The sequence below is a fragment of the Acipenser ruthenus genome, chromosome 9 (assembly GCF_902713425.1).
Source record: "Acipenser ruthenus chromosome 9, fAciRut3.2 maternal haplotype, whole genome shotgun sequence".
In the NCBI taxonomy this organism is placed as follows: domain Eukaryota; kingdom Metazoa; phylum Chordata; class Actinopteri; order Acipenseriformes; family Acipenseridae; genus Acipenser; species Acipenser ruthenus.
Window position 1 is genome coordinate 41636870 of NC_081197.1, and position 17040 is coordinate 41653909.

The 17040-nt window shown below is 35.2% G+C and overlaps 1 protein-coding gene across 3 annotated transcripts in view; it reads right to left on the reverse strand.

Annotated features, from left to right (window-relative positions):
• clybl (citrate lyase beta like) overlaps positions 1–14360 on the reverse strand; it is a 69544-nt gene extending 55184 nt beyond the window's left edge. The window contains exon 1 of one of the 3 annotated variants that reach the window (XM_034923399.2): positions 14229–14360. In XM_034923399.2, the coding sequence (XP_034779290.2) occupies positions 14229–14248 (20 nt within the window). In that variant the 5' untranslated portion in view covers positions 14249–14360. Of the gene's footprint in view, positions 1–346; positions 412–13513; positions 13624–14228 lie in introns of those variants that run through there. The other 2 variants (XM_034923398.2, XM_059029998.1) reach the window with 2 other exon arrangements.
• Between the last annotated feature and the right edge of the window lie 2680 nt (positions 14361–17040).

The window sequence follows — 17040 nt, forward strand, 5'->3', positions numbered from 1 at the left end:
GCAACAGGAGCTTAATTAAAATATGCAAGTTGCAGTACAGCAAGACATGTCTGCGTGTTCATTTAGGCAAGAATCAGACAAAAGAAAATCTAAGCAGCTGTAATTATGGGATATATCACATTGAGGTACAGTGAACGTGCCAAAAGCCTCGCTGCTAATGACTGAATAAGGAGTGGTTTGTCAAAAGTAAACATTTGAAGGAGTAAGTATTGTGCCAAAACTGAAAACACAATTCTATTTTTTTTTCTTTTTTTGTAAGTATCTCAATATTAAGCATTCAGTGGTTAAATATAACTAGAAGTCCTCATTCTGACTATCCCTGTATCCTGTATTTTCTAATTATCACCTTTTAAAAGCCAGCTGGGTGCATTCCAGATCATCAGGGGGCAATTCCATTTGCAATGCTCCGAGACTAAGTCACGATCAAGTACTTCAATCGTAAAGTTCACTAGAAGTAAAGAACTGTATTTTTAACAGGTCACCACAATGCTAATTCAATAGCCAATATCCAAAGCGCAAAACAACCCCATCCAGGAGAGAAGACAATCAATAAGGCATTACTGCCACACATTAACATATACTATATTACCTTCATTTGCATTTTTATCAACATCCAAACACTTGACTTCCCTGGATAAAGAAAGACAGTTTGTTTACAGAATATATTAGTCTTCTTTGGAGTAAACACTCCTCAGAACACATGTCTGCAAAGACTTCAAAATTAAACCATGCTTTTTTTATATATATAATTACTTTTGTATTTCCTCCATCAAACCATTCCAAGCATAGTATTCTAGTTAGTGAAGAGATTTGGACAAATGCAGAGTTGTGATTCAAAGCCAGGTTCTTCCTGTCCATTTGATTTTCTTTCCTTTCCCTTTTCCTTGATTTCTCCACTCTCCATAAATAGAAGCATTTAACTCTGAATTAATTTTCATGTTTAGATAAACCCTGCTGTGGCGTGGCTTTGCTGGTGCATAATAAAAACCTGCAACATTGTGCATATGGTCTTTTTGGCCTTGAGGGTATTTTCTATCTGGGTTTGCACTACCAAAGGCAAAAAAAAAAAAAAAAACTGTTACTTTCAACACTGGGGCAACATCATACTGTAGTATATCAAATGAAACATGAAGGAAATAAAAAATACTTGTGGTTTAACCCCCCCCCCACACACACACATACACCTTGCTCAGCTGTCAAGGGTGAAGTTAATAGTAGTCCACAGCTTGTTCCTGCTTAAAAACTTACTGCTAAAAAACGCTTTAACATTCTGCCAAATGTAGCTCTATTTTTGTACTGGTAACTTACCCATTTATGTTATATTTTCTGAAAGTTTACAAAAAGAAAACAGTGTGTAATAGTAACACTGACGGTTTATCAATTTCAACACATTCTTTTAACTGTGTTCAGTCTTGGCTGCTTGTGTTTGATCTCACTTTAACCCACTGGCTTTCAGTCTGGCAGATGAAGTCAAGGGTGTTACTCTCCAAGATGGGTAAGGATCACAAAGCTAAACAAACACCTAGCACACAAACAGTGTTTAATGTACTGTATATAATGCAGCTGTTAAAAAGTTTTGAATGCCAGAGTACAGATCCAGGCTTCGTAGACCTGCTATGACAAACACCTATCCTGATTCCGGACAGCTTCATTTAGGGTGGCTCAGATGGATACCAAAGGTTTAGACTCCCAGGCTGTAGCACATCAACACAGGAACCTAGAAAACATTAGAGACCCAATTTACATCAGCTCTAAAAAGCACAGAAAAAAGGTTACTTTTCAAGCATATGCTTTGGCACCATTAACACTGTTTCACATTCAACTGACCTAGTAGCTTTTTAAAAAGGCAAGCCGTACCACATGAGATTTTGATACATCTATCAAACCTGTTTAGTGTGCTTCACACTGAAACCTTGACTAAGCAGGTACACAGTATTACCTACATATATTAAATGAAAGGCTTTCCAGGAGGCTAATAAAACAATAGAAAGAAGATGAGGAAATAGCAAATTTAACATGGGAAGTGACCTGATGAAAAAATGCAAAAATATATACGCAAGCCATTAATTTATGATTAGACTTAGCAGCTGGGACTGATTTTGCTAAATACTTCCCTATTAAGGACACTTACAAAAGTGTTAAAATAATTCGCTTTGTGGTCCCGGGAAAGCTAAATCGGTGCACAATCCGTCTACAGCAGCTAATAGGTGTTAATTAGATTAGATGAAAATTCTTTATACAGGCTGTTTGATCTAAACCTAATTTTCCCAGAAGAGCATCTATGTTTCCTGTATTAATTAAACATTCTCATTTAAGAGTCCAGCAGTGTTGGAAAACAAGACATAATATTTATCACGCTGGTATCAATGAGGGAAAAAAAAAACATTATAAAAAACAACTAATTTAGAAAAAGACAGTTAAATCTTGAGCTTCAAGCCTGCCATCAGGAAACAAGCAAACAAGCACACACGCAGCCATGACACATGGGGCTAGATTTATTTACTATAATTTGCCTACCTGTTTTGTGAACGGAAACTATACATGTTGAAAAAACTACAAAGTGTATTATTTGTAATAAGTTTGTAATATTATTATTTTTACCTGATAGGAATTGCACAGCTGGCTGAATTTAAAACTGCAAGATCCAATTTATATTTAGCCTTCTTTTTTCCAAAGGAGAACACCATCATTTTAAACTGCATTTGAATATGTTTATTTTGAATCATGCTATCTGTACCAATGCCGTAATATGTTATAATTTATTTTAAATATATTTTTATGTTCTTTTGGTATGGTTCTGCAGGTGAGCTCATTCTAGAACAACAACAAAATCAGATTTTCTGAAGATTCCTTTTTTTTTTTTTTTGTAATTGTTATTTCAGGGCTAAACTTGAAAGCAAATGTATCAAAAGCAAAACAGACGTGATAAAGATAAGCTCAGTGTATTTCTGGGTTTGTTTTTGCAGATCTTCAGATATTTTGCTTGTGGCTTATTTTAGCAAAGGGAATGAATAAAATAATGAAAAAATACATCTGTAACTGGATAAAGTGTCATGTTTACAGCTATTACTACAGTATGCAGCCACACCAATCACTGTCTAACACAGACAAGCTAAAAATAAATTGTAATGTTGACCATAAAGGCAGCCATCCATGGCTAAAAAGCAGGTGATCCACTAGTCATTACAGATATCCATGTTTCTATTTCAGGTCAACAGAAATTATTTTATTAAAACACTATTTTTAATACACTCCCCAAATATTAAGATAATTCATTTAAAATCTAAAAAATTATGCCTGGAATGTTTTCAATACACAGGTTATTATTAGCATCTGTACTGCTGTTAGCTTTGCTGCACAATGGAAACATGTTGGGACCTCAGCCTTTAACCCAATAGGAAAATAATTCATCCATCACATGGCGGAAGTTCCTTTATTACACCCGAATGCCCAATTAAAAATGTCAAGAGGCTTTAGGAAATTAAAAATCTACACCGTTTTGCTTATATCATCGGAAAGGTGTTCTTTTTTTTGTGTTAACTGATCCAATGTTTTTCAACCTGTTTTGGGAAGAAGCCAATCCTTAAGCAGATGCTGTGACAGCTATTTAAAAAATCTAACTCAAAAAGAAAAAGGGACAATTCTAGAAGTTTAATGTGTCTGTTTAAAAAAAACTATAGTGCATTAAATGAGGCATCTCTAAATGACACACACGCACTTTGACATAAGACTGCTTGCAAATGAGAGAAACAATGCATTTTCCAAGTTTCCAAGATCGTCCTAAACAGATCAAAATAACAGGGCAGTATACAACATCATTCACAGTAAACAGAATCCAAACAATGCACCCCTTACAAATGACATCTCAGGGGTTCTATTATAAAATAATACATAATATTTATGAAATGTAAGTAAGTATACACGATTACATACAGGTTTCAAGTGTAAAAATAGATTATTTTAGCTCAAATATTTTAGTCAATACTTATTTTGAGTAATTTCTATAGAGTACCTTCTTGTTTTATTTTATCCTCATGAAACCAAGGAATCAATTATCCTACAGTACACCTACAGCTATACCATCTTGTAGAGGGATCTTGTTAGGTCTCAAGCTAATTGTGGTTTGCTTTGGACAGTACATGTGGGATGCCTTCAGGGAACGCCAGGTGCTGTAAGAAGTGGTACTGGCCACAGTATGGGGGCACTAAACAAATGCCCCTTTCATTTAAAGATTTGTAAAGGATTATCCAGGTGAGATTGATCTTGTTACAAACAATTTTGGTGTTAGGGGCTGTTAAACCGAGACCACGTCTGGAAATTAAAGATCCAAAGCCACTAGAATATTTATGGTAAATTCAAAATATGGTATAAAAAAAAAAATCAGACCTTGCTAAATTGAGATTGCTTCATATGATTTAGTTCCAAAAAGGTAATCTCAATAATGAGAACAGCAGGGTTATAAAAAAAAAAAAAAAAAAAGAGAGAAAAATGTCCATTGCAAAAAATCCGACAGCCCTTTTCACTGATACTCCCTCACCCCATGCTGACTCCAAAGATGAGCTGCTATAAACAACAACCAAAAATGTGATTCAGTACAGCCAAATTCTAGAAACGACTAGGCAGCTTCACAAGAAGACCACAGCGCAGCAAAACAGACAACCTAAAATCAAATCCAGCTCAGCCCTTTACCATCCTACAGCTAGACATGAACATGTTCACTGCTCCTTAAATATGCAGTAATGAACCTATGATTAAGAATGATTTCATCTAAGCTGTTTTAACTAATAGATCCAATGTGACTTTTTTTATTATTTGCATTGGGGACAATTCCTATATATATATAAAAAAAAAAATATGTTGGTTTTATATTTTGTATTTTATTGCTTGCTTTTGGCAAATGCATGTCTTGTTTTATGGGAAAGTAAGAATGTTATGTCTGTGCAAAACATTGAAAGAGTTCTGGTCTAAGTTAAAGCCTAACAGACCCCAAACAGATGAGGTGATGATTCACTCATTACAGCCCCAGGTTAAGTCACTATTAGAAATGAGATTAAGGGACATGGAATGCCCAAGTAATCACTCACTCAGTGCCACTAAAGAAAAGATCTCTTAAGAAGGGGAAGGTTTAATATAGCGCAAAGCTTTGATTAGAGGCTTGTTCTTACCATATCCGATGACTAAGCTATTCAACCCTTCATTTATATTAACAACCCCTGACTTCTCCTAATCCTGTATTGACTGTTAATTTTTAATGATTCAGTATCAGAATACCGGTTAACTAGGACCAAAAAAGAAAAAAATAAATAAATGAATTACCTTTAAAGTTTGTACTTTGATTAACTATAGTAAAGTAGATCATCACCACTTCCCCTGATTTTGTGAGTTGAAATAATAAAATAATATTCAAAAGCTTGCACAGGACAGCTGTATATTAGATCTCAGCGGTTTTATTTCAGGCAGTAGATGGTATAGTGTAAATAAATCGTGGTACGCTGTATAGAAAGTATTTCTGTTTTCTTATGCTGCCATAGTCTCTCCTTTCCATAAAGAAACAGCTATGTGTAATACAGCTGCTGTCAGGGGAAACTACATTTATGTGCTGCTACTTTATTTAGAAAATGTTTTGGTAGCATAGAAGTCCTGCACAAGTTAGAACACAAAATATTGCGACATAAGAGAGGATTTACACACAGAATTAATGGTGCAGATGGTAATACAAATTGTGGCAATAAGTGTTTTTTTTTTTTTTTTTTTTATTATTACTATGGCAGCACAGGGCTTGTAGGATGATCTGGGTTACAACTGTTATTTGAATTAATTCACACATTATTAGAGGAAACAGGAAAAAACAGCAAGTTTAACAAAAAAACGTGAGGTTTTGGGCAACCACCTGGAAACAATAAACAAATAAACCATCAAACAAACAGGCAGTGCCCACATAGCCAACCACATTCAGAGGAGTTCTGTTTATTCAAATGAACAGTTAGCTTTAATTAATGATTGATGGAGGTTTTGCAGTACTGTACAAAACGGTACAAGTTTTATGTTCTATTCGTCTTCAAATTTGTTCACAGGAACAAGGCAGTCAGAAGCCCGGGACTCATAACCAGCAGTGGTAGCAACGTCAATTTGGAGAACAGAGAGTAAAGAAAGTTATGAGAGAACCAACCTCAAGAAGCAGGAATGTGTAGAGGGGCCCTTACAGCACTTCATTAAAGGAACAAGGAAAATGCTGTAGGACTGGAATCTCAAAAACATTTAGTTGTCAAAACAATGAAATGGTATTGCAACAGTTTCATCTTTACTCCACAAACAGCTGAAACACCAACATTATACTAATGTAAAGAACACTATATAAGAAAAAAAACACAAAAAAACAGCCACGGACTGCTATACCTCGGTTTAGCATAAACTGTCCCCACCTCATACACAGAGATTTAGGCAACAGCTCCTGTAGCACCATCAATGAGGAAAGCCCCCCTACTGATTACACTGCTGCAAGATGTGGTATCCTCATTTCCAATTCCTAATGAATCTAATGTAACACCACTGGCCTTCAGTAACCCTCACAGGCACAAAGAAGAAGCCGTCCCATACAGTATGCTGGGCTGCACCTCAGGGGTTTCAACAGAGATTTACATCTTCAGCACTGGGGGAAAATATGTTGGGATTATTAAAATTCTGTTATTGCCTATGTTCTTTTAATATTTAATTTTTATGACCGATTTTAAGCATTTTATTATATTTCTATATCACATGTAATACAAATAACCCAATTAGCAATGTTATTCTCTTTTTAATATATGAACTAGCAATCTTGGTGTTGGTTTTAGTTAATAAAATAGTGGCAGCTGCACCCTATTTCAGAGTACTTAAATCTTTTTTTTTTTTTTTTTTTTAATTCCAGTATAGCAAAGACAATTCCTCTTTATACACTACATATAGTATGCATGTATTTTACTTGACAGTATTTTGTATGAAATTACATGAACCATTATAATACACACAAGATATATGAAGCGCGGTTCACTTATTAATATAATTCACAGCCTTTCCATTGTTTCCAATTAGCAAAACCCAAATGGTTAATCCACCCCCCTCCACTGACTAGGTCAAAGGTTACAAATCAGCCTCATTAAAGGGCTGTTAGCACATTGCTCTACCAGTGTGACAAAATGCAAAGGAGTATTTCTAGTCATATAAGCGGTATAATAAAATAGATCTTATTTAATAATAATAATCATAACATCCTCAGGTAACTGAGGGAGCTGTGGCTGTTTTCAATAAACATCTACATTGGTCCTTTATTTAATCACAACTTACACTGAAATAGACTCAGTCAATTACCTTAACAAATTAAGTTTATGTTAGTGGTACTAAATTATATCCTAATCGCTGCAATTCAAACAGACCAGCTCTGTTGTTTTTTTTACTGTAAATGTTTGGTTGTACTTCCACTGGGTCTGATTAAACTGGTACAGTGCAGCCATCTGCTGTGCCTTAGTTAAGAATGGCTAGACAGCATATTGCAGGGGACAGCAACAATTCTACCAAATGCATGTATGCAGAACTTGAATTAAAACACTGATACAGTACTAGTAGTATTTCATAACCCCAAAATAAAGTATTCTACAAGTGTTATGATTTGTACAGGTATCTCTATTTAAAATTGAAAAATGTGGCCTTAAAAACACACATTATTTGTAAAACACATTGTAACTATGTAAAACTTGAAATGTTAATGTAATTAAATGTATATTAGCAAGCAATACAACAAGGAAGTTAATATGGTTAAATTGAAACACATTCTCATGTAGCCGTGTGTTATTATATTGTACATGTTCTCTGCTGGTGTAATATGTTTTAATTGTGTCTGCAATACAATGTACTTGGGATTTCTTGTTACTGCGGTTGTCCATGTTGTCTTGCCAGGACCCCCTTATAAACAATTCTCTTGTCTCAAAATAAAAACACTGCTAACACTGACACCATGAGGTTTTACATTGAACTGCAAGTAAAGTACTTTATACCTATAGTTCAAATGCTATCCGCCTCCACCCGATTCAATCCTGACATTCCTTAAGAGAATCCACATGTTATTGTGTAATAATTATTATTATTATTATTATTATTATTATTATTATTATTATTATTATTATTAATAATAACAGTTATACAGATTAGCAGTTTGTTTATTTACACAAAAAAATGAAATATAGCAAGTTCAGACACTTAGAACTGAAAAGATTTAAGTAAAACAAACCAAAAAAAAGCCAGTTTATCACTTGCTCCCTGCTTGCTACTACACGTGCCCCTTGCGTCACTGTCATGTAACCTTTATTCTCTCATTTTACAGAATACTGAAGGCTCACATGCGACAACAAATGCATACTTCTCCGATGCAATAAATTGTACATATTCTTTGAATGTAATATGACCTAAATATAAACTCACTTATTTTAGCTGCCACACTTCCTCTTGGTTAGTTCACACTAGTCATTTAATATATCATTATTATAAATGTATATATTCTTGCAATTCCTGTGCTACTTCTCCTATAATAAACTGTACCACAGTTTCTAATGTTTCACAGCTCGCCTTTGTTAAAATCAATACTATTAAAAACTTTACTGCAAGTTACACGGTCTTGTTTTTAATGTTCAATAAAAGCTTTCTAAATTCCCGATGCATTACAAAACCAGCAAAACCATAAACACACCTCCACCATTCAATCAAATGCTTTTCTACAATATTTGTGGTTTACTTTTTGTTCCAATTTGCTTGCCATTTTCCATGGCTTAATAAAGATCGGTATACATCAGCTTGAACAAAAGAGAAGCAGCTTCATAGCAACTCTGCAGATGACTCCTATTTTATTGTTCACACATTCCTGCATGGTATGTTTATACAGATGCAAGTCCATGTGCTATCTTTCAAAGGCCAAGCATTATCCAAGATGTGCTGCTGATCAAAGGTTTTAACACTGTAGTAGATGTACTTGTTTGGATCATTTCTTCTTCTGACGGGATTCGAAACATGAATTTCCATCTGCTAGCCTTATGTATCTTCAAGGTTTCCTAGACAAGTACAGCCCTGACTACCACCCGGCCATCTTAGTTTACTCAGCTGGCACCGAGTCCTGTTACCACAGCTTTGTTTTACCTCTGCAACATGTGTTAAGTTAATGCTCTGTAACAGATTCTGAAAGACTAGCTTTGGAAGGTCAACATCAGGTAAAATCCTAATTTATTTACACATTTGTTTTATATAAACACTTTCTTCAAGTTACATATTGGTTTATTAATAATAATAAATAAAAAGCTATTCCTTAGCAAGTCTTTTTTGCATCTACAACAGACAGGTAGAATAGAAAGCAATGTTAAAATTGGCTGTAACATTGGCTTGAATTAGAGGAATGTAACTAGAAGACTTAATTTTTTTTTTCTTTCTTTTTAGTTAAAAAAAAAAAAGCATCCCAACTCAAATAATTTATGATCATATATGCTTTAGTCCCTGCATAATATTTCAAGTGGTTTGGCTTCCAAATGATGTTCTGCATTGAAAAATAATTTTATATTTCAAATATGACAGGTGGACTGCATTTCCTGCAGTTAATTAAAATGGGTTGTTCTGTGCACAGACATTTCAAGCACTTTACATTTGAAATGTCTACTTACACCTACAAGAAATTGAAAACCAGTGGTTTCATATCACAGTTAATCCAATTAACATTATCAACTCTTGAGATCTATCATCAGGGAGACCTTGATTAACAAGGCAAAAAAAGACATACTATCTGCCCCCAACATCATGGCAGCAAAGATTACACTAACCAGCACAGCAAACAACAACCAGGTGCTTATCAAGGGTCATTTGCACCAGATCCCAGACCCAGTACCTTTTCTGACAACAAAGAATTATACAGTTTTCAAATGAAGGCCTAGAATTTTTGGAGGGTTATTTTTTATTTGGTCCAGGGGTGTTTTTCCAGTTATTATTATTATCAAAATCGGTTACTTTTGGGGATATAAAAAAAACACCAATCAAACACACACAATTTTGGTTTATAATACTTATTACATCAATCTATCATACATAATGATAATTATATAAAGGTGAATTTACCATTTAGAACTGCAGATATCCGTCCTTCGGATGAGATGTAGAGGTCCTGCTGTAAGTGACTCTGCAGCAGCAGTTGTTGATGCACAGTTCACCCCCTAGTCTCTGTAAGTCGCTTTGGATAAAAGCGTCTGCTAAATAACATGATAATATCATATGATAAATATAATTATCCTCCAAGTAGGATTGAGGGAAGAAAACCCAGTCCCCTCTGCAAACTGAAAACAGATCCCACGCAGGTCAAACATAGTTGCCCAAATCAAAACAACAATAGAAATTTGAAATTATTTCAGACATTTTAAAGCTGTTATAAAACACGTATAGGTGGGAATATTGTTTGAACTACCAAAGCGCAGCTTTGCACCAGCACACCACTGGATTGGAATGGATGCAAAGACACATTAAAAACTGGTAAGCATGTTATTACACTCATGCTATGACATTACACAGGTCACATTTTGGTATGCATACCACTTTCTGACACTTGGCTACACTTCTCATTTGAAAAATATAAGTTAGACCTATTCATAAATTATAAAATTGTGTCCCATTTTAAAAAATATATATATTTTAAACGTAGGTTGTTCTAAACAGACATTTTCACAGATAAGCAATACAGTTTGGCTAGGTTGCTGGTTTGTAGGCTATATGGATATAGAAGCTAACTATACCCTCTCCTCTTTTTTCTTCTGAGAAAACGTCATTCAAATTATTATTATTACCATTTGTTTATTTTTACAGAGAGACAGCGAGCAAATTCATTCATTAACAAGAAAAGGCTTACCAAACCTCAGTTTTAGAACAAGAAAAAAATATATGTAACACTTCTACTTTTTGGGTTCTGTTTAAAAAAAATGGACAGAAAAAAAACAACACGAAAACTCAAAACCGACACGTTGATGAACAGAACCCAACAACCGGAACCCGAATTTGCCTGAAATTATTTTTTCCAATAAACTTTATGGAATAAGCCTTTAGTGTAAAGAAGTGGGATGGGGTAGTTATATTAAAAAGAGGTAAAGAGGTAAATATTAGGATTCAAGAAGCTAGAAGCCTGCACTAACTATCAATGGCCACAATTGTCCCCCTTTATTAGGTAATGCTTTAATTAGCCAGTAGTATATAACTGAACTGCAGGTTAGTCAGTTCGTGCAAATTCTGTAGTGAATTTCTATAGGCCCCAGTTATAGGAAATTTGTCTATGATTAATTTAAAATGCTACTGTTACATGTTTAACCTTAACTGGCAAATGTCAGCAATAGCTTATGCGATTGTTCTTAATTGGAAATGTTATAAAAATAGATTAGACTTCTGATTTTTATAACCTGTGCTGTAAAGCTTTAGCAGGCCTGAAAATAGGAAACTGCCCATTAACTTATCAGTTCCAGGCCTTGGCTTTCTAATTGGCAACCTCAGGGCTACTTTCATCACTTGTCGACTTCATAACAGCAGTCAGTTTTTCCTTTTGGATGCTGTTGTATCTCTGACATGATGGTGTTTCTGACATAATGCAGCCTGCTGCAAACTGGAAGCTCTAGCGTTAGTTAACAAAGAGGAATTTCTACGTTTACAATTGAAGCTTTTGTTAAGGATAACTGAAAGCCAGCACACATAGTCTGTTCAAGCTTGTCTTCTTTTTTTCATATCAATTTTTCCAATACTTTATATAATCAAAGGCTACAGCTAAGATCAATATGTTTTTTTTAACATTCTCAAGGCAATGACTGTGCTTAACTTGAAGCAGCACATTCGCTCTACCTTCCTTTAATCTTCATAAAGAAATTACTTTTATATGTATGATAATGATAAGCTTGTCATAGAAACCCATTTATCTAAAAACTTAATGTATAAGGGATTTTTCCCCCCCATTTTATTTAACTCAAAATGTACAGAATGTTCACCTAGCTAATTGGCAACATTTGTTGCGTTTTAATATATTTGCATTATGCCTGGGCCTTAATACAGTGATAAACACCTACATGTAGCATTCACCCACCTCAGCTGCACACCAAATAGACTCCAGCATGGCGTGACAGTTACTTCACACTGATGATTAGCAAGACCTTCATAATTGCACCTCTGGAAAATCAGATGGCTTGAATTAAATCCATCTGGGACCATGTTGCGATGACCAATATGGACAGATTACTGGAACTTTAAAACCCTGCTTTCTTAGTAATTGACATTTAAACTGTTTGAAGTTTCTCATTAAGTTTCTCTAATAAATTAGGTACAGATGTACAAAACTAACAATGTACAGTACTGGGGAAATTGAGGAAGAGAACTGTACCAAGCAGGTCGACATAATTAACTGTTGATTTGCTAAAATGTGTCTGTTCCAACAACACAATCGATTTTTTTTTTCTCTCCTGAATTATTGCTGCAATTTACAGGGTGATTAGAAAATATGTTTACCACATGAGATATGGTGCATTGATGTGGTAAACTTACTTTCTAATCGCCCTGTATGTATCAATGGATTTTAATGCCCTACTGCTGCCAGTTCATTTGAAGTTGCTATTACTTTGCAACTATATTAAGTTGCTTTTAGATTATTCTAAATAAGAAATTGGGATCTGTCTAATAGGTACTGTAATCTAATTTTTTGCTGGAATTACACCCACTGTCTGGAAGGTTCATAATGCATATAACAGGAAACAATAAATCCTGTACAGTCAAATCAGCTATGTATGTGTATGTTGTGATACATAATGTTGTCACGAGGGCAATCAAAACACTGCCTACCACCCTTACTGGTGTTACAGGGTGCCTGAAGGAGGGAGTGAAGTAATTTGGCAGACTCACCTCTTATTAAATGTCCCTAGTTAAATTTAATTGAACAGAACTTTTGTCTCTAACTTTAGATTCTAATACATGCAGAGGTGGGCTGATGGATCTGGCTTTTGCAGACATTGGTGTAAATAGGCCTGCTTCAAAAACTGATTGGAACAGAAAACTGGTCAAAAGTAAAAGAGTGAAAAATAAATGGAGTTAAACAATTCCTTGCAGAGTTCACTGGGCCATTAATACCGACTGCAAATTCTGTCTCAATAGGAGGCTACTGCTAGCGTACTTTCCCTTCCAGCAGTACTCTTAAATAGTTAAAATTAACTATGTTGCGTGAATTGAACAAAGGCTGTTTACAATACTAACACGTTAACCTTCTTGTTATAATTAAAGACCTGTGCACAACGCATACCTGTTTATAAACAACCACATTCCAATCAATGTCAAATACAGTTATAATGAGGAGACTTGTGCAACCTAGTTTGTCTATCCACTAAAGCGTTTACACTGAGAACGTGTGCAGGGAGAGGAATATATTTACTGAGACCAACAATTTAAACAATTCTGTTGTAAGACATTACACAGCTAAGAAATTCAAACTTACAGCGCTGCTTGTCTCCACAACACTCTGCTCATGGACACTAGCGCCATCTTCTCACGTGTCTTTTCATCTGTGATCAGCTATTGGACAATGTGACGTTCCCGAAAGGTGCGTCAAAGATTCTAATTGGATGATGGGCCAGAAAGTAAAGTAGGACGTGAAGCCCGGAGAAGATCTTAAAGCCACAGGGTGCGTTTTGGATCATTGCGGATGAGTTGTCTGTCTGCGACACTTTTGGCTTTGAAATGCGCCGCGCCATCAAACGCTTTTGGGCTCTCTGTATTCCAGCGTCAAGCATAGCCGTTGAACACATAGTTTAACCCTGCCTTTCATCTATTTTGTTTATCACGTTCTGGAGTTGTGTTGTTCGTATGTTATGCAAACATAAAAAGGGGTTTAAATATGGATATTTGCACCATATGTCAGTATATTTAATCTACTCAAAATTAAACTCATGTAAAAGTGTCTTCGCACAGGGTTTTCTTCTTTATTTCTAAATTAAACGGTTGCTAACACTCGCCAGCATTTTTTTTTAATTATCAGTAGATCTAATTAAAAATCATGTATCTTATAAATTAACATTCCTGTTTAAATGGTCATTTTCGAACACAGAAAAATTAATCACTATTATTATAACAAGGAACAGTATTCCATCAACACAACATGCAATGAACATCGTTTCAAGTCAATATAGTCAACCAGTTGTTTCCGTAATTACCGTCCACTGCCAGAGTACATTTTTTCAGAACTCCTTTGTTGTTTGTATCCCTGTTAGTTTTTATATCTGCTCTGTCGTAGACTCGCAGACCTGCACGAATCTGCAGCAATATGCACGATATGTAATGTAGGCTAGATCTGCCAAAGCGTCTTTATATTAGTACGTGCCAGCACCAACTGTGCATTGCCAGCAGAACTAAAGGACACCTGTTTCCAACCTGGGAAATCACTAGTGCTGACAGTTCGTTTTTTTAAAGACCCTGAGCGATCTAGCCTGGATTACATATATCTATGTCATGTAACAAGAACCGAAGAGAAGCTCCCTAACTCATGGGAAAGCACCTTAACACAGACATCAACAGTTAGTAAACAAAGTGAATAAAGGTAACATATAAGAGTTGAATTTAATTTACAGTCTTTAAAACCCCAACACAGATTTACAACAACCACGTTACGTATTTTACCATTTCATAGTAAAGGGGACTTTCTAACAGTTTGTATTAAATCAGATTTTTTTTCTCTCTCTCTCATTGTATTGCTGTTATTATCAACACTCCTCTGGACCCATCTGTTATTCATGGTTATATATTCTCAATTCATCGAGAGAGAGAGAGAGAGAGAGAGAGAGAGAGAGAGAGAGAGAGAGAGAGAGAGAGAGAGAGAGAGAGAGAGAGAGAGAGAATAATAACACTGTATACTACTGCGCTGTATAATTGCATAAAGATCTGTTGGGAGTATTATTATTATTATTATTATTATTATTATTATTATTATTACAAATTCCTATCAGATCCCCAAGATGGAGTTAAATACTGCTTTTTTGTAAAATATGTTTCCTTTTTAAACTTTTGAAAGCACCTTTGTTATGTAGATTTGTATCAATGTACACATATCAAATGCATTTAAAAAATATGTATTATATGTATTATACTATACTATTTAAGCTTCTTTCTATATAAAGCGGCCAGTTAATCAACGTTAACACTTTTCCAACTATTACTTTTGCTAACCAAGTTTGTTTAATTTATATGGTATTGTAGCTTTAAAAGTACAATGCAGGACGTATTTATTATTATTATTATTATTATTATTATTATTATTATTATTATTATTATTATTATTTAGCAGTCATTTACCTGGTTTCCACAGAATTTGACAGCCCAAGAGATGCTAGGTTTACAAATCTTTATTTCTTTTAATAATGCACTTCATAGTGTTGCCAACCAGGTCCTCTAGGGCAAGTCATCCGAGGTCATCAGCAATTGACAACTGGGGGCTAAGGGCAGCTGAGGCACAAACTTGAGCCTGCTATATAGGTGAATGAAGCACTACAGGAGATCTGGTCTTACATCACTGGTGATTTAATATTACTACCATCAACACTAGTCATGAATATAAGTGTAAGTAACATTATTTGCTATGATTAAGCCAGCAGGGTTTTGAAATGTCACCTTAGTTGCTGAGGTGGTTCAGCACCATCCCCAGTCAGTGTGCGTGTGTGCTCTGGATGTTTACTCTGCATCCCTGTGGAACTTGTCCAGGATTTCATGCTCCTATTAGGTTTATTGCTGCTTCCTGTTACCTAATCACTTAGGGGCTAATGTAAGGATAGGAGTAGTGCAAACAATTGCGGCTGCAAAATCCAAATTGCCTAGCAGCCAGGCAATTATTTTGCACTGTGGCCTATGTAAGCTTAAGAGCAATGCAAATTACTCAACATGCACAATTAATGATCTGCAATCATGATAATGAGGATCACAATGAGCGCCGCATGTGCATCGGGGTATTTAGCGGCCGCACTTTCAGCCCAGAGGTGAGTTAGAGGTACAGAGAGCAGTAAGCGCTGTATGAGATTTGTGGAGCACGAAAATCAAACCAAACAAAAAACATGTCCTCTTGGCACACAGAAAAGAAAAGTTTTCAGCGGAGCTGAGAGTCTTTACGGCTGATGTCACTCAGCATGAAATAAAGTTATTTGGAAAAGCTTCAGCCAACATCAATTATGCTATCGAAGCGGCTATATGGTTTTCTATAGTAGAGAAAGTCAATGCTGTCAGTGTTACCAGGACAGTCAACCAGGCCACATTTTTAGTGGCCGCTAGTCACGGTTTGCACATGAAAAACACAAATTTTGGCCACAATATGGGTGTTTTGCAGTCGCAAATCACTTTGCATGTATCCTTATATCAGCCACGAAATGTGTTCGTTCAAACTCCCATAATCTACATGCAATCGGGCCACGTGACCTACATTGTAACATCACTGGAACCTATTAGCTGCATCTACACTTATAATTTCTCTGCAAGTGCAGATTTTGCACTCAGAATGACAAAACACTCTAAACATTTGAACCAGTTTCTACATAAACAGAGAAAGAATGTTAATATCAGGGTTTGGTCATTTTTTTAAATTTAATTTTATTTAGATTTAATAATTTATAATATGTGTATGACAGAGTGTGAGAAACGCACTCAACTTGATTAGAGGTAGCCACCACCAAATAAATTTATCTGTAGTTTTGAATTTGAAATTTTTTCATATATTCTGAATTAACACGAAAAAAATAAACAAAAACAACAAGTGAAGAACTAAGATTCCAAGCTCAATAAAGAGGAGGGAGATTTTAAAGCATCGTTAGCACCAGTCCCCGTCAGAACAATCCCCTATTCCATAAGATTGTGCACCCTGCAGTATTCTGAAATTAGTTTAAAAATATATACAGATCAAATATAAAAGCAATCATTTTGTTCAGCAGACTGAATACTTTAATCTGGTAACTGTTTCTGTTCTGTTTGTTTTATGATAACTTGTGA